General features: G+C 37.8%; 1 protein-coding gene across 4 annotated transcripts in view; it reads right to left on the bottom strand.

The window, feature by feature from the left end:
• LOC127442213 (astrotactin-1-like) overlaps positions 1–26,109 on the bottom strand; it is a 481,722-nt gene that overhangs the window by 57,202 nt on the left and 398,411 nt on the right. For all 4 annotated transcript variants that reach the window (XM_051700073.1, XM_051700074.1, XM_051700076.1 and 1 more), the window contains 3 exons: positions 3,245–3,513; positions 2,729–2,862; positions 2,454–2,605 (listed from right to left, as the gene is read on the bottom strand). In XM_051700073.1, coding sequence (XP_051556033.1) covers positions 2,454–2,605; positions 2,729–2,862; positions 3,245–3,513 — 555 coding nt within the window. The remainder of the gene's footprint in view (positions 1–2,453; positions 2,606–2,728; positions 2,863–3,244; positions 3,514–26,109) is intronic.

Here is a 26,109-nt window from a genome sequence, read left to right as displayed (position 1 = left end):
ACTAAGTACAGCCTGATAGAGAAGGAGTGTTTCACCCACCAGTACTATCTGTTGATGAGTGCTTTCACCCTCTGTTCAGACCACAGCCCCCTCCAGTGGCTCCACTGCATAAAGGACACCAATGTGCGGATCACCCTTTGGTATCAGGCTCTCCAGCCTTTTAAGTTCGAGGTGGTCCATAGGCTGGGTGCACAGATGGCTCTCCAGAAATGGGGGGGGGGGGGGGGGGGGGCGAGTAAGTGAGATGGGGGTATGTAGTGATGGGGGTATGTGGTGATGTGGGCGTGGCCGAGCAACATCTGTGAAGAGTGAGGCCGGGAGAGGAAGAGCAGTAAGGATTGATACCTGTGGGAAATCAACTCTAACAGCTTTTTTGTGTTGCAGTGAGCTGGAGGGGGTTAAAAGGGCAGTCCAGACTGCCGGAGGAGAGAGAGAGAGATCGACCTGAGTGTGTGTGTGTGTGTGCCCTGCTGAAAAGCAAACCGTATATGTTATACTGAAAACTATTGTAAATAAAGAAACATACGTGGATTGTTTTAGAGTTTTTATGCATTTCAGTGTGGATGAGCAACTTTTGGAAAACACTTGAAAATGGCAGTGTGGACGGAGAGTGTTTTGAAAACAAAAAAGCCATTTTTAAATGTATCCGGATTAGGACACCTAAAACGTTGCTGGTGATTTCAGATCGGAATATTTGGAAAAGCCCATACATATACTGTACACTATACATGCACAAGACTTCATGGATCATCTTCAGTATACCATGTGCAGTGACACAGATAATTCGCTTTGGATAAAAGTGTCTGCTAAAAAATTTAAATCATGTGTAATACATGAATAACAGTGATCGACTAATAGACTAAAATAACAATGATCCTTCTGGTCAAAATGTTACTATCCCAAAAGTGTGCTATGCGACTTTTCTGTGCTTTTTTCAGTTCCTAATCAGCATGCAGTGACACACTGACATAGTAATTGATGTATCTGCTTACAAGTGGTCACAGGAGATGCATTTGAGTGCCTATATACACTTAGTCACATCATGCGTCTTGATCGATCTGACTGGGTATGCACATTGAGTCTAGACTTGGCCACGTTAATGTGTCTCCCCAAAAAGGATATACAGTAAATCCAATTTACTATTCCCACACTATATCCATATATAATGTTCACATCAGTGATGTTAGTAGCAGGTGTAAAGAGGGCCATCCATTCCACTCAGCAAGCTCTGGCAGAATCCGGCCTTTAAGCATCGTCTGATAAATACATACATTCACCCTGTTAATGGTGAGAGTTTTTGATGTGAATGGAGTGATCCCATGTGATGTCCACTATGCTCAAGATAGAGACATGACTCAAGTATTTGCTCTCTGATATATACATCCCAAACACTTTCAGCCAAAATTACATAAATACATTAATGTCTATATAATCATTCTGCTGACTATGTTCATTTTAGATTATCAATTATTTAAGTGTCATATGTAATACTTTACAGAGACCTGATGCTGAACACAATCTAGTGGTTAAGTGAGCACGATCTAGTGGTAAAAACAGAAAGTACAAACAATATATCACAATTATCACGGGTCAGAGTGAATGAAATCAACTGTGGTCAGTGAGGTGTGAGCAGTCTTAGATTAACACCACATACGTATCACTTTGAGTTTTGACTTGAAGGCTCCATCTTGGTCTCATCTGGCCACAAACATTGTCCCCTAATACAAATGGGTCTCTATTGTTTTTTTTTTTGTTGTTGTTGTTGTTTTTGGCAAACTCTAGATGTGGCTTCACATGGTTTTTTTGAGTAATGGCTTCATTTGTGCTACTCTGGCATACGAGCCAGTGTAATGCAGTGCTTTTGATTTTATTAACTTGATCTTCACCCTGCTACTGAACTCTGTAGCTAAATCTAAGTGATTGTTGGCTTCTCTCATGTCTAGGGGGGTTTCTCTGTGTTATGATGTGGCTTCCATTTGCTCATAATGGAACATGCAAAACACTTGGATACTTAATTTCTGATTTTGTATTTTTATTTATTTTTTTACTTTATATTTAACTTCCCTGGAGGGGTCATTAATTTTCATTTTCACAGCTGTCCTTCAGATTTACAGCCTCTACAATGATTCCTTAACTGTAGGGGCTGTTATACAGAAAATAGGTTGATCATTTTAAGTCACAGGAGAAACCAATTGTAAGGCAGTTGTGTTTGGGCAATTGTTCTCAAAGCTTGTGGATTTATATTTAAAGAAAATATTATTATTATTATTATTATTATTATTATTAATATAATATTGATAATTATACAAATATAATAATGATAATTTGGCCTCAAACTTTCCAACACCAATGCGTACATTTTATAGAGAGCACATGTTTATCTGTAGATGAACCTTACATTTTAAAAACCATAAGTGTTTTGAAAAACTGATATCTCTGAGTATTTAATTTACCTGTCTCAATTTTGGAGTGATCAGTCCGCTCTGTCACCTTCTCCTGACTGATGAGGTAATCAACAATTCTCACTCCGATTGGTGGCTCTGCATGATTCCATTCTATGATGACCAATGAACTGCTAGGCTCATATGAATGGGACAGCTTGAGCCTGACAAGGATATAAAATAAACATAGGTTATTTATGTTGGATCAAGATCTGAACTTTGACCTTGAAACCTAATTTTAATCACAGATATTGAGGATATTCAAACTGTAAATTCCAAGAACTCACATAGGCTGAGGAAGAGGAGCACAGGTGGGGAGTCCGTCTGTGCCAAAAGCACTAAAGTCGCATCGACACCAGTCATCAATGACATCACCTTTAGCAGAGCACCACAACACACTCATCATAGCCTCTTGAAGAGCCTATATGACAGATGCAGAACAGGTGAAAAGTTGAAATTAGATGCTGAATACCTCCCTATTACAGGTGAATTGTGAAATTTCTTCACCACTATCATGAACAATCTGAATAGCAAAATTAACAGAGACATGATGAGGGGGAGGAGATGGAACACTTGTTGAAAAGTGAATAGGAGAAATTGTAATACTCAATATGGAAGTAGGAATGAAAGTCCAACCTTTCAGTTACAAGAACCAATCGACTGGAGTGGTCAATTCATGTGAGAAACATTTTTAAAATACTGAGTTCTCTGTTTAATTAAAAATAGCTAACATTAGATAAAACATCAAGCCTAACGGCCCTTTGGTTTCACACATTTGGCATAAAATGATGCGTCACAGATACCTGGTAGGTCTCATTGCTGTTTAATAGCTCATAGATTGGTGTGGCTTTAGTAATGTTGAGCAGCACAGGTTCTGCAGGACGTGCAGGCCCAGGGCTCATGTGGCAGAGGTGGCAGGACAGCGGGCACTGGCCCTGGCTGCTGCAGTCCATGCGCACCCCCGCCGCCATGCGCTTGGCACCCGAGTCCAGCAGGCTGGCAATGTATGCCGGGAAAGTGAGTGTACGCGGCTCTTTGTCCCGCTCCTCAGACTCGTCCGATGGAGAGTTTCCTGAAACACAGAATTTCAGTTTAGATTTGAATATGTCTGAGAGTATTACATGGTTCCCACACTTTTAGACCAATTAATTTTCATTACTTTTCCATGATCTTTGCAGTCATTAGGTTTTTATTTTTATTCAGAAAGATTCGCTAATGAATTATTGAGACCAATTTGTGAAGCGGTTTCACATTGAATTTGCTCATAAATCAAACATCAATATGGCTTAAAAGTAAGTTTTGCTCAACAAAACAGCAATGTCTAGTCAAAAAATACTTCAGAGCAGAGCATAACTAGAAAATATACACTCACTGAGCACTTTATTAGGAACACTTGTACGCCTACATATTCAGCAGTGCCATGCATAAAATCATGCAGTTACGAGTCAGGAGCTTCAGTTAATGTTCACATCAACCATCAGAATGGGGAAAAAATTTGATCTCAGCGATTTCAACCATGGCGGGATTGTTGATGCCAGACGGGCTGTTTGAGTATTTTTGTAACTGCTGAACTCCTGGGATTTTCACACACAACAGTCTCTAGAGTTGACTCAGAATGGTGCCAAAAATAAATAAATAAAGCATACAGTGAGCAGCAGTTCTGTGGACGGAAATGCCTTGTTGATGAGAGAGGTCAACAGAGAGGTCAACAGAGAATGGCCAGGGCTGCGTTTCTTAAAAGCATTGCAAGCTTATGTAGATCGTAGAGACCATTGGCGCCAATGGTTTCTACAATCTACTTAGGCTTACGTTGCTTTAGGGAACTGACAGAAAGGCTACAGTAACTCAGATAACCACTCTGTACAATTACAGTGATCAGAATAGCATTTCAGAATGCACAACATGTCGAATCTGGAGGCGTATGGGCTACAAAAGCAGAAGACCAAGTTGGGCACTTTCGGACCGCAGTGTTCCTAATAAAGTGCTCAGTGAGTGTATATTCACAATCAAAATTGTCATGACTTTTAAGATTTATTATATTTCCTTAAGGTCTAGAAAACCAAAACTCCCTGACAGCTCCAGGTTTTCCATGACTGTGGGAACCTTGGTATTAAAATCAGTGCTAAATGACTTTAAACAATTGTCATTGCATTTCTGCTCATACCTGTCCAACCTATTGTTTCAGTTAATTTGCAACCATTTGTATTGCCTGAACACCTTTAAACTAACAAACTAACTTAAAACACAGAAAAAAGGATTTATAGGCATATGTAAAATGTAACTGTTACATGATTTTCTAAGATTCTGATAGGTTACAATATGAAAACATATTCTAGATCCACCTTCAAGCAAATAATAATTAAGTATTCATAACATTAATAAAGTTCTCATCATGGGTCTAGAAGACTTGTATGCAGGTGTCAGAGGTTAGCTATTAGTTGTGAATACTTCACTTTCCGAAGTCCCAAATATTTTGCTATGCTAGAGTCACGTGTTAAAAATTTACTATAAGCAAGTCTACAACCAGATCATTTAGACAGGGTAGCTTGTGTATTATCTGCAGTCTTTCCTTGGCCTTGGTTGGAATGCAGGTCTCATAATTTGCGAAATGGGTACAAATAAATATTGCTATTTCTTCCTGTTAAAAGCCAAGCTTAGCACTTCTAGGACATGCAACTACCTGCAGCTCCTGAATGCAGCTGTTTCCTGCTGTGTTTGTTGCTTGGCACTGTCCCGTGCCTCCAAAATATGATTCATCTTAAAACACTTGTGCATCATGATTTGAGCATGAAATTAAACTGTTTATTCATCCTCTAAAGCTTTGCTTCCATTTTAAACCCATCCCAAAAGTATATGAACTCATAATTGCTTACTCTGCAGAGCCCTACACATCCCAAAGCAATCTGCAAGCTCAACAGCCAATTAGGGAATACCCTTTTGCTGCAGCACACTTTAATAAAAGACACAGTCGAACCACACACAGATTTTATGAGCCAACAGTGTGAGAGGAAATCACAATAACACATCATTCCTTCAGCCTTTTGCAGTATCAGAAAGGATACGCTCAGCCCACCAATTTATGTGAGGGATATTTGTGGAAATGAAAATATAGGCCCCCTGTAGTACACAGTATAATAAAGAAACAAAAGCCCTTACAGCAAACATGTCAATCAGTCCACCCTGATTTGTCTTTTATAATTTTATTTTATTTTATTTATTTATTTATTTATTTTTTTTATTCAGGGAGAATCAGAGTGGTGAGTCTTTTGTTATTCAATATCCTAGTGGAGTTTGGCTTGACTGTTGTGTTGTGTTGTGTTGTGTTATACAGCCATGGTTCTCAACTGGTTGGTAGTGACCCAAAAATGGGTTGCTGGTCTGTTCTAATAGCATCGTGGGCAGCAGATAAAAAAACACAGGAGGAGAAAATTATTTTGTTGTTGATATCAAAGGCCATAAATTCAATCAAACTCTATGGTATTTTGGCGCAAATTCATCAGGCGAACATGGACATGTTGCATGTTGTTGAAAACCATTATACTAATAAACTCACTTAGCACTTTACTAGGAACACTATGGTCCTAATAAAGTGCCCGACATGGTCTTCTGCTGTTGTAGCCCATCCGCCTCAAGGTTCGACATGTTGTGCATTCTGATATGCTGTTCTGCTCACAACAATTGTACAGAGTGGTTATCAGAGTTACTGTAGCCTTTCTGTCAGCTCGAACCAGTCTGGCCATTCTCCGTTGACTTCTCTCATCTACAAGCCGTTTCCGTCTGCAGAACTGCCGCTGACTGTATGTTTTTTGTTTTTGGCGCCATTCTGAGTAAACTGTAGAGACTATTGTGTATGAAAATCACAGGAGATCAGCAGTAACAGAAATAGCCTACTCAAACCAGCCCGTCTGCACCAAGATCATGCCATGGTCAAAATCACTGAGATCAATTTTTATTCCCCCATTCTAATGGTTGATGTGAAAATTAACTGTGGCTCCTGACCGATATCTGCATGATATTATGCATTGCACTGCTGCCATACGATTAGGTGTACAGGTGTTCCAAATAAAGTGCTCAGTGATTGTACATTTCAGTGATTTACCAAGGATATTTTCGTTTACTTTTGTACAATAAACAGTTTTGGTACTGTGTTGAATCCGTGTATCATTCGTTCATTTCATATTAAATTAGGAATTCTAAATCGGAAAAACAAAAAAAGACTTGTTATTTCATTATTCGTTTACAAAACAAATATATATATACATATATATATATATATATATATATATATATATATATATATATATATATATATATATATATATATATATAAAATTAAAACAAATAAATAAAAAAATAATAATGACTTGTTTTTTGTAATTTCGATTTAATGCTCGTTAAAATAGGAAACTGGAAAAATAGCCACGGGACTGTGCATTTTGATTATTTGATTTCACTAATTTATGGCTTAAATATTTGATTCGCACATATGGGTGGACCTGAAACGCCCCTTTCTTCTGATTGGTCAACCTGCACTCTCGTCTTCCTCAATGCTGTGAGACAGAATAAAAGTTTTCTGCTGTTTAATTGTTCAGATGAATTCGTCTCAGTTAATATTATATTCTTTACCATTTATTCTCCAAAACTCACCACGCTTATTGCAGCTGAGCTATCTCTCTCATCAAGTAGTCAGATTTATCAGACAGCCCTACACATAAACCTGCTGTCTTTGACGTTGCTCCGGTTTGAAAAGGCATGGTTTTAAATTAGATGACGAAAATAACCATACATTCCATACAAGACTATTGAAGCATATGCATACATTGTAAAGACATAGGCTTACGTTTAACTTCAGGGTACAGTTAGTTCTAGGCTCGATTTTCGTTGGATATTCGCCTATGGTGCGTAAAGGGACCGTCTGAAAACTCCAGCCACAGCTAAAACGTCACTGGAGTCAGAGCAGTCATTTATCTGACTATTATTGACTTGGATGTTCTATCATAATATATATATATATATATATATATATATATATATATATATATATATATATATATATATATATATATATATATACATATAATTTAAAAAATAAAACAAACCAAAATAATAATAATAATAATAATAATAATAATTCACAGGTTGTAGTAGATCGCCAGAGTGATGGCTGTGGATTTATTACAACATGATGGCGCCACGGATGGCCGCCTCGGTGTGGAGCGCTTCTATTGTTTTGTTGTTTTTGTTTGTTTGTCCTGTGTTTAGTAATCTTTTTCCAGTCAGTTTTACCAGAGACGAACTGCTGAACATTCGACAGCATATGCCAGTCAATCTTTTCCCAGATTTTGAATATTCGGACATTTTGTTTGACATTTTAGTCGGAGGCACGGCTGTGTTGTTTATGCGCTATGAGATGCAGGCAAGGAAGACGAGCAGGTGCGCTGGTCAAGCTCCGTCGGCGGGGCTTTCGAACAACACTGCTGAGCATTCATCTAGCGAATCTCCGCTCTCTCCCTAACAAAACGGACGAACTACATCTCCTCACCTGCACAAACAAGGACTTTTCAACCTCTGCTGCCTTGTGCTTCACAGAAACCTGGCTGAGTGAAGCTATTCCGGACAGTGCGTTACATCTGCTGGGCTTTCAGCTGTTCAGAGCGGATCGCATCGCGGAGTTAACGGGGAAAACGAGAGGGGTGGAACATGCTTTTACATCAGTGAAAGTTGGTGTACAGATGTAACAACATTAAAGAAGATGTGCTGTCCTAATTTGGAAGCACTCTTTATTAACTGTAAGCCTTTCTACTCGCCACGGGAGTTTTCCTCGTTTATTCTGGTGAGTGTGTTCATCGCGCCAAACACGTGTTTGAATGCCGTGCTGCAACAGCTGGCTGACCAAATCACAGACACAGAACAACAATACCCGGACTCAGTTATTATTATTCTTGGGGATTTTAACAAAGCAAACCTCACATGTGAACTGCCCAAATACAAACAGCACATTACATGCCCAACCAGAGACAGAAATATACTGGATCACTGCTACACAACAATAAAGGATGCATATCGCTCTGTTCCTAGAGCAGCTTTGGGACTATCTGATCACTGTCTGGTTCATCTTCTTCCAACCTACAAACAGAAATTAAAATCTGCTAAGCCTGTAGTAATGACTGTAAAGAGATGGACCAACGAAGCAGAGCTGGAACTATAAGCCTACTTTGACTGCACCGATTGGAGTGTTTTTGAGGCTGCAGCCACAGACCTGGACGAGCTCACAGATACTGTTACATCATATATCAGTTTCAGTGAGGATATGTGCATTCCTACTAGGACTTATTTAACATTTAACAACGACAAACCATGGTTTACAGTGGAACTCAGGCAGCTTCGTCAGGCCAAAGAGAATGCTTACAGAGTTGGGGATAAAGTCTTGTACAATCAGGCCAGGAACACACTGAATAAGGGAATCAGAGTGGCTAAAGGAAGATACTCTGAGAAGCTGAAAAACAAGTTTTCAGCTAACGACCCTGCATCAGTGTGGAGTGGCATGAAACAACTTAACGAATTACAGGACTCCTACCCCCAACCCTGTGGTGGACCAACAACTGGCTGATGACCAGAATGTGTTCTACTGTAGATTTGAAAGGCCCAATCTCACACCCCACACCCACTCTGACCTTCACTTCACACAAACACCAACACCTCCTGCAACCCTCCTCCTCCCCCCTCCTGCTACTCAACCTGCACTTAAGATCTGTGAAGATGATGTGAGCTGCATAACCAAAAATCACAGGACTTAATGACTACAGACCTGTCGCCCTGACGTCTGTGGTCATGAAGTCATTTGAGAGACAGGTGTTGGCCCACCTGAAGGATATCACTGGACCCTTTCTAGATCCCCTTCAATTTGCTTATCGAGCAAACAGGTCTGTGGATGATGCAGTCAACATGGGATTGCATCATATCCTGCAACATCTGGACAGACCAGGGACATATGCAAGGATCCTTTTTGTGGACTTCAGTTCGGCTTTCAACACCATCATCCCAGCTATTCTCCGGACTTAATTACACCAACTCTCTGTTCCCATGTCTATCTGTCAGTGGATTACCAGCTTTCTGACAGACAGGCAGCAGCTTGTGAGACAGGGGAAATTCACTTCCAGCACCTTTACAATCAGCACTGGTGCCCCCCAGGGATGTGTGCTCTCCCCACTACTCTTCTCCCTCTACACCAATGACTGCATCGCCAAGGACCCCACTGTCAAGCTCCTGAAGTTTGCAGACGACACCACTGTCATCGGCCTCATCCGAGATGACGATGAGTCTGCATACAGAAGGGAGGTTAAACAGTGCAGTCAAAACAACCTTGAGCTGAACACGCTCAAAACGGTGGAAATGATTGTGGACTTTAGGAGGAACACGCCAACACTGTCCCCCCTCACCATTCTAAACAGCACTGTGGCAGCAGTGGAGTCATTCAGGTTCCTGGGCACTACCATCTCACAGGACCTGAAGTGGGAGACCCACATTGACTCCATTGCGAAAAAGGCCCAGCAGAGGTTGTACTTTCTTCGCCAGTTGAGGAAGTTCAACCTGCCACAGGCGCTGCTGATACAGTTCTACTCAGCGGTCATTGAGTCTGTCCACTGCACTTCAATAACTGTCTGGTTTGGTTCAGCTACAAAATCAGACATCAGAAGACTACAAAGGACAGTTCGGACAGCTGAGAGGATTATTGGTTGCCCCTTGCCCCCCCTTCAAGAACTATACACGTCCAGAGTGAGGAAAAAGGCTGGAAAAATCACTCTGGACCCCACTCACCCTGCCCACTAACTTTTTGAACTGTTGCCTTCTGGCCGACGCTCCAGAGCTCTGAGCACCAGAACCATCAGGCACAGGAACAGTCTCCCCCCCCCAGGCTATCCATCTCATGAACAGTTAAAACTGCCCCTTTGAGCAATAATTAATGTGCAGTTACATTCCCTTGCACTGTACATAACCGATTTGTATTTAGATTTGTACTACGTATGTGTATGTGTATATGTATGTATGTATATGTATGTATGTGTGTATGTATATGTGTGTGTGTGTGTGTGTGTATATATATATATATATATATATATATATGTGTGTGTGTGTGTGTGTGTGTGTGTGTGTGTGTGTGTGTGTGTGTGTGTGTATATGTATGTATATGTATGTATGTATGTATGTTGTCTATTGTGTATTCTATATACACTACCGGTCAAAAGTTTTGAAACACTTACTCATTCTTTATTTTATTTTTTTTTCACATTTCACAGAATAATTGTAAAGTCATCAAAACTATGGAATAACATAAATGGAACTATGGGAATTATGTTGTGACTAAGCAAATCAAAACTGTGTTATATTTTAGCATCTTCAAAGTAGTCACCCTTTGCCTAGAATTTGCAGACATGTACTCTTGACATTTTCTCAACCATCTTCATGAGGTATCACCCTGGGATGCTTTTTAAACAGTATTAAAGGTTCCCATCTATGTTGGGCACTTTTTGGCTGCTTTTCTTTATTATTTGGTCATCAATTTCAAAAACTTTTTTATTTTATTTTATTTTTTTATAACATTTTAGTTTTATAATGAAATAAATTAATATGGTAGCACAATTATATTTTTGTCTACAAAACTAATTTCAAACATTTAAGCATTCGCCTTCAGATCAAAGGATTTTTAAGATCATGAGAAACATTTCAGTCAAGTGTTTCAAAACTTTTCAATATTTATATGTTTTTTATTCAATTTTAATTATTTTAAAAGTCTTGTTGTTGTTTTTGTATTGTTGTGTACTGGAAGCTCCTGTCACCAAGATAAATTACTTGTATGTGTAAGCATACTTGGCAATAAAGCTCATTCTGATTCTGATTCATTATGAATGTACACAATTCCCTTAAATTAATGAAAACATTATTTTCACATTCCAAAGGTTGTAGTAAGTTCCCAGTAGATAGACTGACTTACTACAGGTGAGATTCGTGTAGTTAGTCAGTCTATCCACTGGGAAGTTACTATAAACTTTGGAATGTGAAAGTAACATTTTCAGGAATGTTTATGATGTTTATCCTAAAATAATCTAATACTGTACTCATTATTGGACTTACTGTAAACATCTCATCTCTAGTATGTCAGTCTATCCACTGGGCACTTACTACAACCTTTGGAATGTGAAATAACATTTTGCCAAATTATTATTTATTTATTTTAAATAATCTAATACTGTATTCATATTATTGGACCTACTGTAAAAATCTCACTTGTAATAGCTAAGTCTACTTACTGGCAACCTACTACAACATTTGGAATGTAAAAGTGTACTTTTAATGTTTTATGTTTAACTTGCACGTCAGTTGAATGAGTGATTGGACACCGCCTGTGTTTAATAGTGAGCGGAATTTTCAGATGGTCCCTTAATTAATAAGCAATGGAAGCACATCGGCGCATTTTCATTCATTATTTTGCAGCCACACCAACTGACAGTTCTGAGTGCATTGTTTTATGTCTTTATATTATAGTTATATACCATTTATATTTATATACCATAACATCAAGCCAAGTGTGCGAAATCTTTGCAAACTTGCCGCCGGCAGAGAGCGCGGGAACGAGAAACCGAATATCCAAAAAAATATAAAACATAAACTTAACTTTACCCTGCTCCGGGAAATTTAGGTGTGAGGGACTTGCTCATCATGGAAATTATGCTAAAGGAAGTTCATGAATGCTCGTCTTTCTAAAGCTTGACCAGTGAATTTAAAATCAGCATTTACACAAAGCATTCACATTTGTCCGATAAAAAGCACACAAAACTGCCGCGTATACGACCCAGTAGATAAAGGACCCATATTACCATTCAAAAACATGTATGAATGATCTGAGCTTGAAATTAGTACTCTTCGCTGCCATGTAAATACTTATTGTCTTATATTAAATATTAAATGTAATAAAATCTTCCAATTTATTTGTTATTATTATTGTTAGGCTATTATTATTACTATTATTATTATTATTATTATTATTATTAGGCTATTATTTATCATGTGTTATTTACTGTTGTAGCTGTTATAATTCACTGGCATGAATGCTCATCTGTCCTGGATGCACCCTAAGTTAAGTCTGTATATTCCCTGATCCGCATCTTGCTTTGTTCATTGCACTGCAATATGTAAAAATGAAAATAAACTTTTTTTCAATACTCTGATGATTTCTCATTTAAAAAACGCACGAAACACTGATGTCAATTTAAGGGGCCATTTACTCGACAACGTTTTCAAATGAAATGGAAAACATTTTATGTGTTTTGGCTGTTCGTTTTCACGACAACAGCGTTTTGGGGCCTGAAAATACAAACTTTTGAAAACAGGTTTCAAAGTGCACGTTTTTGAAAACGATGCAATTATCGTCTCCGTGTAAACATACAAAAATGCGAATTTGTGAAAACGATGACGTCATGCGCACGCGTATTACGTGTTCAGTCTATAGGCATGCGTGCGACTACTTCAAAATAACACGCGAGACATTCAAAACTACAATGGCGGACTACAGGACTGTGTTTGTGCTGCTCAAGACTTGTAGTAATAAAGAATCCTCATCGTCCGTCCAGACAAAATTGCTCGATGCTTTCGCCATCTTCATTGTTTGTATTCACCGCTCTGTGGAAGAATACTTATGTACACACTTGCGTAGTGTTTCTTTACAAAGTGACATCGCCAACTACTGGCCTGGCATGCATAATGCAGCATGTTTAGTCATTTTCGCAGATCCGTGTGTACGCAAAACTTTTCAAAAACGTAAAGGAAAAACTTTTCCGTTTTTTAGTACATCGTTGTCGTGTAAATGTACCATAAAATGTGTATTTAAAGCAATCAAACTATAGCTGCCTCAGGGGCCGTTTACACGACAACGTTTTCAACTAAAAACGGAAAACTTTTTATGTGTTTTGGCTGTTCGTTTACATGACAACGGCGTTTTGGGGCCTAAAAATGCAAACTTTTGAAAATGGGTTTCAAAGTGCAAGTTTTTGAAAATGATGCTTTTATCGTCTCCGTGTAAACATACAAAAACGCGAATTTGATAAAACGATTGACGTCATGCGCACACTTATTACGTGTTCATTCTACAGGCATGCGCGCAAGTACTTAAAAAAAAATGCACGAGAAATTCAAAACTACAATGGCGGACTGCAGGACTGTGTTTGTGCTGTTCAAGATTTTGACTTTATTGACGCTTCTCCAGCAAAGTAACTGTAGTAATAAAACAACCTTATCGTCTGTCCAGACAAAATTGCTCGATGCTTTCGCCATCTTCATTGTTTGTATTCACTGCTCTGTGGAAGAATGCTTATGTGCGCAGGCACGTAGTGTTTCTTTACAAAGTGACATCGTCAACTACTGGCCTGGCATGCATAATACAGCGTTTTATTCGTTTTCGCGGATTCGTGTGAACGGGGGTCGTTTTGACAACGTTGTTGTCTGTACGCGAAACTTTTCAAAGGAAAAACTTTTACGTTTTTAGTACATCGTTGTCGTGTAAACGTACCCGACAAATTATTAGGACAAAAGGTGTCCGGACTGTAAGTCCACCATGATGCAGTACATGATTTGTAAAATCGGGACTGACCCTGGTTTTAAAGTGACGTCTGGTAACCCTAACTGCGAATGCCAGCCGATTCTCCAGTGCAGTGTGGACAACCAGTGCCCAACTGATCAGCTGCACTGCATGCTACCACTTATAAATTAATAAAACATGTTGTTTGGCACGGATAAATGTAAGAAGACATTTGACATACAGAGAGAGGGATTCATCTTAATAAACATCTTAATAATAATAATATGCGTGTGTGTGTGTGTGTGTGTGTGTGTCACTCTTGTCAATTGTTTAATGTGGCAATGATTGTCCTAATGCTGAATCACATGAAGACGAAACCCTGTCTGCATTCAGTGAACATTTTACGGTTACGTGTAGGCACTGTGTCTGACTACTTGATGAGAGAGATAGCTCAGCTGCAATAAACAGCATAGAACTTTTATTCTGTCTCACAGCATTGAGGAAGACGATGGTGCAGGTTGACCTGTCAAAAGAAAGGAGCGTTTCAGGTCCACCCATATGTGCAAATCAAATATTCAAGCCATATATTAGTGAAATCAAATAATCAAAACGCACAGTGTCCCGTGGCTATTTTTCCAATTTCCTATTTTAACTTGACCATTAAATCAAAATTACGAAAAACAAGTAATTATTTATTTATTTATTATTATTATTATATATTTTTTTAATGTTGGTTTTGTAAACGAATAATGAAATAACAAGTCGTTTTTAGTTTTTCCGATTTTGGATTCATAATTGAATAAGAAATGAACTAATGATACACGGATTGTGTTGGATGCCACTTGATGTACAATGTAAAATCTGGGTCCTGAAGCAAAACCAGACACTGTTTAGTAGGACAGAAGTCAATGCAATTGACCTTTTTGAAGGTGAAGGGAGCAAATTGGCACTTGATTGGGATGTCATCAACCCCTCCAAACCACTCTTTGGATGTACATGTAGCGAGCTTCGCTCTTAGTAAAATATGATGCTTGTTTAATTACTCATAGAAATATAAATATCTCTTAATTTTATCTTCTGTTTTATTTCTTTGAAGAGAATAAGGTGTGCAAAGAAAAAAAAACAAAGCACTTGAAAATGGGTTCCACAAAGTTAATGGATTAAAAGGCCTGTAAATCAGTAGATTTTGGCTGCCAATCAGAAGGCTTGAGCTCCTCGGAAAAAGACTAATGTATTAAAAGTGTTTCATCAAGTTAGATGACAACTGTAGATTAGGGAAGCATTACCAATATTACATTAAAGTGGTGCTTTAATTAGACAGAGTGATAGAAAGACAGTGCAAGAAAATGTAGGGAAGTTAAAACAGGGAAGGTTGAAAAGAGAGGAACAGGGCGAGAGCAGCACATGCTACAGTGTGCCAATTAGCTTTGACATATTTTCTCCACAGCTCTGGATTTTTGACAGTTATAAAACCAGCATGATGCATTGCAGGCCAAATTAAAGTAGGAGAGAGAAGGAAAACATCTCATTAGAATACTTTTATTTAAGTTGGTTGATTTGCATGAAAAAGCATGGAAAATCTAGTAATCTGCAGTGTCTCTTTAAGATCAGTGCTCTTTACAGTGAAGAAAAAGCCTTTGATGTTCTCGTGTGTTTGAAGGAATTCATTTTATGACTTCAGATTGTCAGCTGTGACAAAGGTGAGGTTTCACAAATTCTTTGGAACAGCACTCTGACATGTTTTTGTCACCATCACATATACTGTAGAAATACCCTAAATTAAGACAGATCCCTAATAGACTAAACACTAGATGGTGGTAGAGGTCTGTAAGAGAGGACACAACCCATACAAGGAATCAGAGAGGAGGGGGTGACCTAACAAATTGCATAATTGTGTCTGCATGGAAACGAAAACCCAATCTACACAATTCAGTATGAAGATAACAAACACTTTTTCCATTCTCTTGCATGTATCCAAAATCCGAACATTCTGTGACAAATCACTGGAGCTTTCAATCAATAACCAGAGCGTTTAAAGCACCACAGTCAAGCAATTTAAACATGCTGCATTGTGTTGTCTGTGCTCAGGACACCTTTGAACACTTAACCAAATCCCTGTGACAAGCTAATCTCACAACACAGACGTTGCATGATGATTTGTACCTTACACAGTTTATCAAGTCTGAGATGATAATCATATCACTCATATTCAAGCACCCACTCCATGCAAGCAAACAATGTTTAGTGTGCAGTGTTAGTCATAGAAATGTTGGGGAAAATTAAGAATATAAGAACTGGCTCCCTTTTAATACATGAGTTGAAATTTATATAATTGGCCAAGCTCCACACAGAATACTGAATTTTAATTTGAGTTGAAATCACAGGAATTTTAAAAGAATTTTGCAATTCAAAAAATTAAACACAATCACACAACAAAGGAATTTCATTAGTCCAACACAACAAGAAAATGTATGTTTTATTTTATCTTGCAAACCTGCTTCATGTTGTTTGCGGTTTATATAAATGTGTATACACACACACACACACACACACACACACACACACACACACTCACACACACACACAATGTGGATCAAATATGGATAATTAATTCCATTGTAATACTTCTTCCCTACATTACAATTGTAATAACAGCTCCACATCTCTCTCTGAGGCTTGCTACCTCATTTAAAATTCAGCAATTTAATTGACATTTTGAAGGCATTCTAAATTCAGATCTGAATAGCGAACAACACTGGTATATACATTTTGTTTATTATGCTGTTGTTAATTGGTGCAGAAGCCTTGATGTGACATCCAATCATAGGTAGAAGAATGCTGGTACCAAACATTATTCAACAATAACATGTTAATACCCCTCCACCCTGTCCCTTAACATCGCTCTTCACTCGCTTCTCCTGACCAGCTTTTCAATCTTCCTGTGTTTGATTTATACCACCAGTTTAGGACATGGCTAGCTGCTGGTCTTAACTGACATGCTCCTGTCTCTTAATAAAAGCTGCCGGCATGGTACAGGTGAGAGTGACTGGGTTTATTTACCTGTGATTGGGCCTGCCTGCAGACACAAAGAGCAGTGACATCTTGTTTGTGAGGTGTGAGGGCTAAACTAATTCATCTGTTGGCACGGTGAAGCTGGTAATGCTCCCCTGAACCTCGCTCTGTGAGCTGACCTGACCTGCTAGACTGAGGGGCTTGAATCCGAAGCAATTTGCAGTAGATTCTGACCTGCCTTACACAGAACTGGCTGTGGGCTTTATATTTTTCTCACATGGTTAGCAGGATAAATGAACAATGCTCAGGCTTATTTCTAAGCCACATTGCACAGTAATTGATACAATATACAATGTAGGATACTGTTGAGAATATCAGGATGGTTTAGATTTAATTGCAAGCCACAGAAAGGAGAGATTGAACAGGCAAGTTTATTCAACAATTTACGAAAGAGAGAAAAAAAGGTGAAAAAACTCACATTAAACCAGGTGGTTATTGTACGAACACCGGTGGTGGGCACTAAGTAATAATATGTATTTGTGTATGGATACGTATCTGTTTTTTAAAAATTAATTAGGGCATTTTTGCCCTAAACCCTGGTTATTTTCTCACTCTGTAATGCACTGTATCTATATATTGTAAAATTGTGATGGATGCTCCTATCCATCTTAAAAGCATAAATGCAATGTCAAATGAAGGCTTAGACCACACCACAGCCACAGTGCCATAATCAAATATTTGCAGTATGCTGTAAGCATCCCTTGGAGTTAAAGGATGAATTTGCCAGCAGGGTTTCTGTGCTAGGTAGGTGCTATTTCCTGGGCTTTATCTGTTAGTGCATGACGAGCAGCTGGCATGACTTTCACGACAGGATTACACGCTAACAGCACTGTTCTCTCTTACTATAATTTCCAAGTTTTAGTGGACATGCCGACCTTCATGTGCACCTCAAAACTTTCACCCCGTTTAATTGATGGATGATTGAGAGGGTTTGTGAAAGACTTCTGAAAGACAGAAGAAACAAGCTGAAGTTTAAATTGACAGATTCAGAAATCTATCAATTTCGAGCAATTATAATACTAGTCAGAAGTTTGGATACACCTACTCATTCTTTATAATTACTATTTGCCACATATTAGAATAATAGTAAAGTCATCCAAAACATGAAATGACATAATGTATATGGAATTATGTAGAGACCAAAACATGCTTAACATAAGTAGCCACTCTTAGCCTATATTACAGCGCTGTACATTCTGGCAATTTTCTCAACAATCTTCATAGCTGTGCCTGGGATGCTTTTAAACTCTGGTGCATTTTTGGGTTGTCACCCGCAATTTTTCACACTCAAATTTAAAAGCTCACTATTCACACATATGTTGGACTAATTGCAAAAAAATCCCCCCAAATAATAATAATAAAAAATAAAAAAAAAAGACTAGATGGCACCAAGCACTAGAATTTTTTTTTTCTCTATCACATTCCATCATAATATACAGATCTGAAATGTAGGTGGCACTCTAATGCATTTTAGCCCTCAAAGATGTGCTCGTCCATAGACATTCAGTCTAATTTTTAGTTCATGCTCCACCCTAGTTATTTCATCAAATATCTTGGCCTCTGAGTGGACTAGAAGCTCAATCTAGAAATGTCAAAAGAATGTCAATGTCATAAGAAAGCTGAGATCCTCCCCTTTTGCGATGATATAACATTTTATCGTCAATAGTCGAAAACACATTTTTCTGATGATTTGTTTAGCATGCTTTTTCTTGCTGGATGGGATATTTTGTTCTGGACATCTAAGATATTACTTTGGCTTTTACCTTAGGAAGTTTTCTAAATAGCCATTTTTAACTCACCTGTGAGCTTGCTTGTCTGTATAATCCAATGTAATATCTTATATGTCCAGAACAAAATATGCCATCCAGCAGGAAAAGCATGCTAAACAAATCATCAGAAAACATATATAAAGGCTTACAGCAGCAGTGATTGGCAGTGGCATTCCTGAGAATGAGAGCTTTCATTTGATAGATGAATTGTCCATTGCTAAGTGATATGTGAAAACATTTATATAAATTTCATATAAATATTTCTACCCCATTACCTCTAGGGGGTGCTAATTTGCAACGCAAATGTTTTGAGGCCTTATTTTGTTAGTTTTTGTAACATACATGCAGAAGTGATAGTTATCTCTGAAAAGTTCAGATTCTAAGCTTTCAAATGATACCTCATATGCCTGACTTATATATAAGGGTACCTTAACGTTTTAAGTGTTTTTTTTTTGTTTTTTTTTTGCGTTATAGTGCCCCCCTTTGGACCTGCCGGTCCACCACATCCATTTAAAAAGAAAGAAATAATTTTATTTTAGTAAAGAAATTAAAACATGGGCACAATTTATATTTGTCTGCAATAATATTTTCAAGTATTTGTGCATAAGCCTTTAGATAAGAAGGTTTTTAAGATCATGAGAAATATACATCTACTTATGAATAGGAATTTATAGGAAATCTACAGGTGCATCTCAATAAATTAGAATGTCATGGAAAAGTTAATTTATTTCAGTAATTCAACTCAAATTGTGAAACTCGTGTATTAAATAAATTCAATGCACACAGACTGAAGTAGTTTAAGTCTTTGGTTCTTTTAATTGTGATGATTTTGGCTCACATTTAACAAAAACCCACCAATTCACCATTTCAAAAAATTAGAATACATCATAAGACCAATAAAAAAAACATTTTTAATGAATTGTTGGCCTTCTGGAAAGTATGTTCATTTACTGTATATGTACTCAATACTTGGTAGGGGCTCCTTTTGCTTTAATTACTGCCTCAATTCGGCGTGGCATGGAGGTGATCAGTTTGTGGCACTGCTGAGGTGGTATGGAAGCCCAGGTTTCTTTGACAGTGGCCTTCAGCTTATCTGCATTTTTTGGTCTCTTGTTTCTCATTTTCCTCTTGACAATACCCCATAGATTCTCTATGGGGTTCAGGTCTGGTGAGTTTGCTGGCCAGTCAAGCACAACAACACCATGGTCATTTAACCAACTTTTGGTGCTTTTGGCAGTGTGGGCAGGTGCCAAATCCTGCTGGAAAATGAAATCAGCATCTTTAAAAAGCTGGTCAGCAGAAGGAAGCATGAAGTGCTCCAAAATTTCTTGGTAAACGGGTGCAGTGACTTTGGTTTTCAAAAAACACAATGGACCAACACCAGCAGATGACATTGCACCCCAAATCATCACAGACTGTGGAAACTTAACACTGGACTTCAAGCAACTTGGGCTATGAGCTTCTCCACCCTTCCTCCAGACTCTAGGACCTTGGTTTCCAAATGAAATACAAAACTTGCTCTCATCTGAAAAGAGGACTTTGGAACACTGGGCAACAGTCCAGTTCTTCTTCTCCTTAGCCCAGGTAAGATGCCTCTGACGTTGTCTGTGGTTCAGGAGTGGCTTAACAAGAGGAATACGACAACTGTAGCCAAATTCCTTGACATGTCTGTGTGGTGGCTCTTGATGCCTTGACCCCAGCCTCAGTCCATTCCTTGTGAAGTTCACCCAAATTCTTGAATCGATTTTGCTTGACAATCCTCATAAGGCTGTGGTTCTCTCGGTTGGTTGTGCATCTTTTTCTTCCACACTTTTTCCTTCCACTCAACTTTCTGTTAACACGCTTGGATACAGCACTCTGTGAACAGCCAGCTTCTTTGGCAATGAATGTTTGTGGCTTACCCTCCTTGTGAAGGGTGTCAATGATTGTCTTCTGGACAATTGTCAGATCAGCAGTCTTCCCCATGATTGTGTAGCCTAGTGAACCAAACTGAGAGCATTTTGAAGGCTCAGGAAACCTTTGCAGGTGTTTTGAGTTGATTAGCTGATTGGCATGTCACCATATTCTAATTTTTTGAGATAGTGAATTGGTGGGTTTTTGTTAAATGTGAGCCAAAATCATCACAATTAAAATAACCAAAGACTTATACTACTTCAGTCTGTGTGCATTGAATTTATTTAATACACGAGTTTCACAATTTGAGTTGAATTACTGAAATAAATGAACTTTTCCACGACATTCTAATTTATTGAGATGCACATGTATTTGATGCATTCGGTTGTAAAGTTTGAAACTATCCCTTAGAATCAGAGACAGAGATGGGCTCTGTCATTTCATTATTTAATTTTTCTGCCCAGGGCTGAACTATTTTGAGTTTTAAAACCAATATCCAAGGTGTGCTGAAATATGCATGATCCCTCTGATCCTTGTGTGGTCTGATCCAACCTATTCAATTGTGTTTTATTTTTTTATTTTCACCCTGATCTGACCCTGCACTCTGACCCCAGCATAGCTGGGATATGTGAAAAAGAAGAATTTCACTGTATATGTGCAAATGTATAATGTGTGATGAATAAAGAAAATTATAATTATTAATTATTATTATTAATTATTGATAAGGTGCAAAAATATTTTGAATCTGGAAGAAAAAATAATTTCACAGAAAGATTGTACTTTGCATTCTGGATTAGAAACAGAGAGTGGTATAAATTTCTCAAGGCGATTGTACGTAATGCAGATACTACATTCACAAGACTTGTCATTTCCAGAGTTTTCGGATTATTATTATTATTAAATATACATATATATTAAGTTAAATAATTACATTTCTGGGCTTCACTTTCTCCTATCCCAGTTTAATATGCAGAGTCAACTATAAATAAGGCATTTGCAGGGTAACTGTGGCTCTGTGGCACTATCAAAACATTGCTATCCTGACCAGCACGACGCAGCAACAATGGGTCAACCAATTGTGTTTGGTTTTTGTGAATGGGCTACCTGTTTGTTTGACCAGTGGTAGATCTGGGAAACCTGTTTGAAGACATTCATTTTTAAAAATTCATTTTAGTGACACAATTGGCACAGCATTTACACAAGTCACCTTTAAGCCTGTACTGCTAAAGCATTAGAGCATTTTTAGGGTTTACTTCTAGTTGTTTAGTTTTGTTTTTGAAACCTCTCTTTCTGTCCACTAGATTTATGAATTCATAAATGTCCAAATATTTTCCAAGTGAGGATACAATCCCCCAAATGCTTCCATAAAAAAAAAAGAAGAAGAAGAAGAAGAAAAAGGCATTCACTAGGCACAGAGCGAAGCAAAGGCCAGCCTTATTCAAGCTTGCCTGGGCTGTGTGAGGAGACAGGCCTCCTCAGTGACCATTTGAAAGATTAATTAAGAAGAGAAGTCACTGGGGTCTGGTTTGTCCTGACCTCTAAAATGAGTAATCAGGGACAAGAGATGAGTGTTCCATCAGGTTTCTGTCTCCAGTTCCCATTCTGTCACACAAACACATATACACATGGGTCACCCCGTGTTGACATGGCATCTGGCCTGCTCATCTTTAATCTTTTTTCCTCCACTGTACTGGCAACAAGATCTCTTGGCTTCCAATGTACAAATGTGAGGCTCATAGACTATTTAAAGTTGTTGAACAGAATACAGTAACTTCGAAGTTTGAACTCAATATAAATCTTTGAATACCTATACAATTAGAAATATATATATATATATATATATATATATATATATTGTCTTGTCTTGTCTTGTGTTTCTGTTCACGGTTTTTGGATTTCACGTTTATGAATAAACTGCACTTGGGTTCTTCACATCACCATCGTCTTCGTCTGCCTGTCATTGCCAGCAAACGTTACAGTGTGAAGTTATAAAGTATGAGGACAAACCTTTATAGACAAAGGCCCAAGTACAACACAAATACACTAATCTTTCACACATTGTAACACAGAAATCATTTTGGAGGTAACCATGTAAATCGTGTCAGAGTAGATCCCATAGCTCAACTGGTAGAACATGGTGCTAGCAACGGCAAGGCCATAGGTTAAATTTCAAGGGTACACAAATACTGATAAAATGTATATTCTGAATGCACTGTAAGTTTCCCAGTTGCAGATAGTGCCATATGTATATTAAACTCTTAACATGGAGATAATTTGGAGAATCGTAATTTAAAGAATCATTTAGGATCATAATTCAGATGTTTCAAATTAAAAAAAACAACCACCTATTTGTGTTAAGAATTAATGATGCTAGTGTACTTTCATTAGTCACCATGAAGGCCAACAGTAGATCCTCCATACATCACTGTAACATCCAAAGTATCTGTAACTAATCAAGCTGAAAAATACCATTGTCATGCTGCAGTTTCAAACATTTGCACTGTATAAAAAAACCAAAAAAGAAAAAAAAAAAAATCTGGTTGTTCCTTAGAGGGCCCCACTCAGTAACAGTGGTTTAACTGAACTATATAGCAGTACAAATCAAGGTGTTTGTATCCCAGCCTGGGTAAAAACATTTTAAATAAACTCTTAAATGAGAGAGTGATAATTTAAGTGTTAAAAATTAAAATAACTCTACAGTGATTTACAAGAAACACTGATTAAAGTCACTCATCCTTCCGACAGGTTCAACTGAGTTGAAAAACATTTCTGGCTAGACTTTGAATCTAGCCAAATCCATAAAGTCTTTTCAACTTAATTATGTTTACAGATTGTTAAATTTTTTGTCCTTGGCATCACTTAAAAATATATATATTTTGTAAAAGAAAGATAAGATAGCACAATCACAATTAATCTTTTCTGTGGACATTATTGGAGTTAATAATTGTCAGAACTCAGAATCTGGTTTGTATTAATGTTAGCCACATGGATATTTTGCCATTTAATTTCAAGTCCAACAGAAGGAAAGAAGACTGAAGATAAAAAAAAATAAAAATAAAAAAAAAAAAAATATTGAAGTTTCCCAGTGTGTCTGGAAACTGTAACTACAGTATTATGTAGGTCGATTTTAAGAGCATATCGATCTACATCGAATAGCACCACGAACAGCTCAAACAGAGTCATTATACTTGAACTTAAAATACTTACTGTGGATTCTCCTGAAGTCTCCTGCAGTGAGTGTTGGATTCTGCTGCTTTCTGTTTGATATCTGCTTTAAAGACAGCCTCCCTGAGCTTGGCTCATCTCACACACATCAGCTTATTCTGTCTCTGTCCTTCATGGGGCTGCTATTACATTTTGATGGTTTGCTTCATACTATTATTTCCATTTTGCAAGAACATAGACTTTTTGACTATGACTGTTGCCCAGCATGTTTCACCATTGATATCCACCATATTGTCTGGCTCATATCTGTCTTTTGTGCACATATTAGGGCTTGGTGATCAAATACCAAATGTTTAAAATATATTTGTGTTTGTTTTTTTGTGTTTCTTTGTGTTTTTTTTTTTTTTTTTTTGTTTGTTTTTTTGTTTTTTGGTGCTGATATAAAATTAAGCAACATTGTAATTATCAAGATCCTTTTAATGCACTTTTTATTTGTCCAAAACGTTTCCCAAACACTGTGGACTCTATTTTAAGACCACTATTTCTTAAGCACAGTGCTATGCGATACGCCATACACGCAAAGTCAGTGGACATGGCCAGGGAGGTTTGGTATTTTTGTGCAAGCATGTACTAAGTCTAGGCAGACTTATCTCACAGTGAATTCGGAAACAGTTAACTTTTCTTGAGATAAAACTTGGTCTGTGCTTACTGAATTTCAAAACACTACTCCCAGTGGCTGAAGTTTTTAGGACATAAGGGCATATGCAATAAGAGGGGCACCAAAAGCTATTTGTAAAATAAGTTGTTTTTGGCTGTAAAGGAAGTAATAGTGAAGAGGAATTCATACTTTTTTAACTCTACCCCCAAACCCTAAACATAACCGTCAATGGAGTAAAAATTGTATCTTAGAAGGTAAATTGAACCCCATAATCACACTAGTCACTGATTATGCAGACACAATTACTTCCTGTCTTCAACTCGCACAAAGTGCAAGCTGTAAATGAAGATAGCCCATTCGTTAGGTGATGTTGGCTAGTGTAAACCTATGTATACATAGGTGCCGATTTATGTTATTGCAGCTGGGTGCCCTAAACGATCGAGAAGAACCAGAATGCAATACATTCTGACTAGTGAAGGATAATACTAAATCTAGCAATGTTTAAAGTTTTGGAAGTTCAACTGGTAAGAGGAGTATTCAGACTAAAATAAAAATCATACTTACAGTATATAAGATTAGTTTAAAATTAAGATTAAAGGCTCAATGCAACTGCAGCTTTCAGCATATATGAAGAAAATAGAAAGATGCAGTAAATCATGAAGATGCAGCATTTTAGCACCACTGGAAATGAACAGTAGCCATTTAAACACAAAGTCATATATACAGTTGTGCTCAAAAGTTTGCATACCCTGGCAGAAATTGTGAAATTTTGGCATTGATTTTGAAAATATGACTGATCATGCAAAAAAACTGTCTTTTATTTAAGGATAGTGATCATATGAAGCCATTTATTATCACATAGTTGTTTGGCTCCTTTTTAAATCATAATGATAACAGAAATCACCCAAATGGCCTTGATCAAAAGTTTACATACCCTTGAATGTTTGGCCTTGTTACAAACACACAAGGTGACACACACAGGTTTAAATGTCAGTTAATTTCCCACAACTGTGGCTTTTTAAATTGCAATTAGTGTCTGTGTATAAATAGTCAATGAGTTTGTTAGCTCTCATGTGGATGCACTGAGCAGGCTAGATACTGAGCCATGGGGAGCAGAAAAGAACTGTCAAAAGACCTGCATAAAAAGGTAATGGAACTTTATAAAGATGGAAATGGATATAAAAAGATATCCAAAGCCTTGAAAATGCCAGTCAGTACTGTTCAGTCACTTATTAAGAAGTGGAAAATTCGGGGATCTCTTGATACCAAGCCAAGGTCAGGTAGACCAAGAAAGATTTCAGCCACAACTCCCAGAAGAATTGTTTGGTATACAAAGAAAAACCCACAGGTAACCTCAGGAGAATTACAGGCTGCTCTGGAAAAAGAAGGTGTGGTTGTTTCAAGCAAACTTTAATTGCCATTTAAACCTGTGTGTGTCACCTTGTGTGTCTGTAACAAGGCTAAACAAGGCTAAACATTCAGGGCCATTTGGGTGATTTCTGTTATCATTATGATTTAAAAAGGAGCTAAACAACTATG

This window comes from Myxocyprinus asiaticus, chromosome 6, assembly GCF_019703515.2.
Source record: "Myxocyprinus asiaticus isolate MX2 ecotype Aquarium Trade chromosome 6, UBuf_Myxa_2, whole genome shotgun sequence".
NCBI lineage: Eukaryota > Metazoa > Chordata > Actinopteri > Cypriniformes > Catostomidae > Myxocyprinus > Myxocyprinus asiaticus.
This window is presented reverse-complemented; position numbering and strand designations above follow the sequence as displayed.